This window comes from Caenorhabditis briggsae, assembly GCF_000004555.2.
Source record: "Caenorhabditis briggsae AF16 supercontig from assembly CB4, cb25.NA_321, whole genome shotgun sequence".
NCBI classification, from domain to species: domain Eukaryota; kingdom Metazoa; phylum Nematoda; class Chromadorea; order Rhabditida; family Rhabditidae; genus Caenorhabditis; species Caenorhabditis briggsae.
The window spans coordinates 1-3,836 of record NW_025543284.1 but is presented as its reverse complement, the minus strand read 5'-3'; the positions used below and the strand labels follow the sequence as shown (position 1 = coordinate 3,836).

At 34.8% G+C, this 3,836-nt stretch overlaps 1 protein-coding gene across 1 annotated transcript; it reads left to right on the top strand.

Annotated features, from left to right (window-relative positions):
* Nucleotides 1-299: 299 nt before the first annotated feature.
* On the top strand, nucleotides 300-676 carry CBG24997 (the record flags this gene model as incomplete). Its single annotated transcript, XM_002648601.2, has 2 exons — nucleotides 300-453; nucleotides 495-676. The coding sequence occupies 2 exons, from the start codon at nucleotides 300-302 to the stop codon at nucleotides 674-676; spliced, it is 336 nt and encodes a 111-aa protein (XP_002648647.2).
* Between the last annotated feature and the right edge of the window lie 3,160 nt (nucleotides 677-3,836).

The following is a 3,836-nucleotide window of genomic DNA, read 5'->3' as shown; positions in this document are numbered from 1 at the left end:
GTCAATAATAACAGCCATCCGTGATTTATTCAATGCCCTCGGCAATGTATTCATAGGACAAACCGTAGAAAATATTACTTTATCTTTTATCTTGCTTTTGAACAGCATGTCTATATTATATTAGAAAAAATCTGTAGAACAGAGGAATTCTAGAACAACAGAAACCAATCAACAAAAAATCCAATCAGCTCTTGGCACGTATCTCGATACGTGTAATCTAACATCTATGTCGCGTGTGAATATATATCTATGTTGCGTGTGAATTTATACAAGTAAAAACTGGATCATTCAGGATACCTATGATCCATCAACATTCCAACCTGACATTCGCCGTCCATGTATTGAAGGTGTTCAGGAGAAATGCTTGGCTCTCTTCAAACATGGAGAATCAATGTTCTCGCAAAACAACTAGGACAATTTTTGAAGATTCAGTTTCCAGCTATGGAAAGAAATGTACGTAAAGTTGAATACTTGAATTATCTTTGGTTTTGCAGCTTATCTAAGAACGTTGCAACTTATCAAAGAAAAATCATCATCTACCACGCCATCTCACGGAAACATTGATTTTGACACTGAACACACGACGATTCTACAATATTTGAAATCTCAAGGATTCAATGCTGGAAGAATGCCACCGAATCCAGTTGTTGCGGATGACATGATAATGGAAAACTAGCACACTTCTTCATGTTTCTTTTGTTTTTATCTCCCATCATTATAATTTTTATGCCCCCTTTTTCCACATTCGTTTCTCTTTTTTTGGAATCCCAGAACTCGAACCGTTCGAATTCTGTGAATCACGTGAATATCCCCAAAATCCCAGAACTCGAACCGTTTCGAATTTTGTGAATCACGTGAATATCCCCAAAATCCCAGAACTCGAACCGTTCGAATTCTGTGAATCACGTGAATATCCCCAAAATCCCAGAACTCGAACCGTTCGAATTCTGGGAAAAATCCCAGAAATTGAAACGTTATATTTCTGTGAACCACGTAAAGTTTTGCAAAAATTGAAGTGTTCCTTTTCTGAAAGCCAACTAAAAACCATAAAAATTAAAAAACTGAAAATCAGCAAAAATAATGTAATTAATACCATATTTCCCGTGGTTACGTTGAAATAAAATATTTCTGATAAAAAACCCAGCGATTATGCTATTTATCAGAAGTTGAAATTTTTCTGTGATAAATTACAGAAATTTGATTCATTTTTGATTTTTCCTCCGAGAATTGAAAATTTTGAAATTCACTACTTCTTATATTGTCAAATTAAATTAATGTCTGTTGCAAAAAAAAAACAATTGTGTCTGCAGAAATGATGACAAATAAAAGTATTGTGAAATTACGACTTTGAATAATTCTGACAGATATGACAAAATATAGAAATTATTGAAGAAATTAAAAAAATTGTAATCATCACATCGATGATCACCGTGGAGATGTCAAGGTTTCATATTCAGACAACCGACAAGGTGCTCCATCGAATGATCCTGACTTGATCGGTTTGGCACTCCATCAGCTCGGTTTTTCCATATTCTTCAGCTTCATATTCATGTTCAAATTTCGGTGGCTGAAAAAAAGAAACGAACATTTTTCTGAAATCCACTCAAATTTATTTTCAAATTACTTGAAGCAGAGAAGAAACTGAACGAAAAATTAATTTAAAAATTAAATGTATGTCTTTTTCAGCAGATTTTGGATAACTTTAGGCTAATTTCGAATGTTAATTTGAAATATTGTAGGCCGGTTTCGATCCATTTAAGGTCCATTCTTCAAAGTCAATCAGATTTTCAGATAAGGTTCAAACCAATAACTTACTTCCGATGACGTCATTGGTTTGCTATAGTACGCGGATAACGTCGTTGGCTCGTCTTCATATGGTACTGCTGGAAATTATAAATTTGAGAAAATTTTCAGATTAAAACTTCTGTATGTTTTCATTTATTTTTGTTCTGCTATGGAATTTTGGCCTTTTACATTCAGAATATGTTGCTCATTAGAAAAAAAAAGTTAGTCTTTAAAAAAATTTGGTGCTTAAAAAATTTTTCTAAGGACATTTGGGATTTTATAGTAGAGTCGATTTCTCTTACCAAGTTCTTATTGATGATCCAGAGGAAGTCGGTTGTATTTTTGAAGCCAGAGGAAAACCTTTTTCTCAATTTCATCAACTGTTGCTTGGTCGGGCTCCTAGGGGTGATACGTCGATTTGAAATAAGTTTGATTTTATCTGGATAAAATAGTTTCTGTGATCGAAAACACAATTTCGTAACAAGTCAAAACAGACATCATGGCATACATTTTTATTTCATGAAAATTTTCAAACAATTAATTGTGTTAATGTCCCATACGTCTTTGAGCAAGTATATTCCACTCTTGAAACTTTTGTTGAAGCTCAGTTTCTATAACGATAAATACATCGGAATTCAATAAAAATCAATGAAAAGACCGGTGGAAAATCAGAAACCAGCCATGAAGGGGAGTAAATATGGAGTGAATAGGGAATAAATAGATAGATAGTGAGTAGATATTCTTAAAAATAAAAATAAAAAGGCCTGTGGAAAATCAGATACTAGCCATTGGAATAGAGTAAAATGACGCAAAAAGTCACATTTTGCTGTGGTGGGGGTTGAAAAAGAAATAGTGCACGCAGAGAAATAGAAACACAGTCTGAAGAAATAGCATGGAACAGGCTGAAGACGCAGAAATATCGTGGAAGAGTTGATGTCATCCAACGTTTCTGTGAGGGGAGTAGCAAAGAATGACATCATCCGGTTGGTCATAAAATGAGAATCCTTCTCTCATCAGCCTTTGCTCACTCTTGGAAACAGAATTAATTTATTAGTCAAAAGGGGGGACCCACAGGTAAAAATGTGGACTAAGTTAAGATTTACCAATTTTTTTCTAGTTTTTCGAATGTTTCTATAAAAATTTTGTACTTGGCGCTTGTTTCCACAAAAATTTGTCATTTCAAAAAATTTCAGTTTAGACCGGTTTTTTGTATGAACAACATTTTTTCCATTGTAACTGTGTAATTTGAAGTTATTCAGCTAGTTTCAGATTTTTCCAGGCTTAGTAACAAAAAAATAGAGAAAAAAATATGCAGAAAATGACATAAACTGAAATTTTTAAAAAAATATGAAAAGTGTTCAAAGTTCGAAATTTTAATGAAAACGGTCACAAAACTAGAAAAAATTGGTAAATCTTAACTTAGTCCACATTTTTACCTTTTTTAAGATCACCAAAACATTTTTCAGACAATAGTGCCTATCTCTCCAACGCCGTCCAACTCCACAATATTAGGTTGGCGGGAAAGTCTTTGTCACTCTGTTTGTTTAATCACTGTTCTCGTATATGGAGGCTGTGTATGATATCGACTCTAGTGAATAACAAGGTGATAAGAACCTTCCATATAAACAAGTCCCCATCTCCTTCCCTGCTCCTCATCTGTAATTGAAACGATATGTTTGTTCCCACTGCTATTCACATCAGACATGTTTTGATTTACCTCTTCCTATCTCACACCACGATGAAGGATTCGGAAACTTTCTTGAAGAATGTGTACAACACACATGCCCCTCACTACAATACTATTCGCAATTGGTTCCATCGTTTCGAAAAAGATGACTTCTCGCTCGATGAAAAGGATCGCTCTGGGAGACCCCGTGAGTTGGATTTGGACAAGCTGAAGCACGCATTGCAATCGGATCCATTTCAATCTAGCCGTGAACTAGCTGTCACATTCGGAGTTCACCATAGCACAGTCCTTGAAGGTTTGAAGTCTCTTGGAATGAGAAAACTTTTTGGTCGATTCATACCTCATCACCTGACTCAAGCCAACC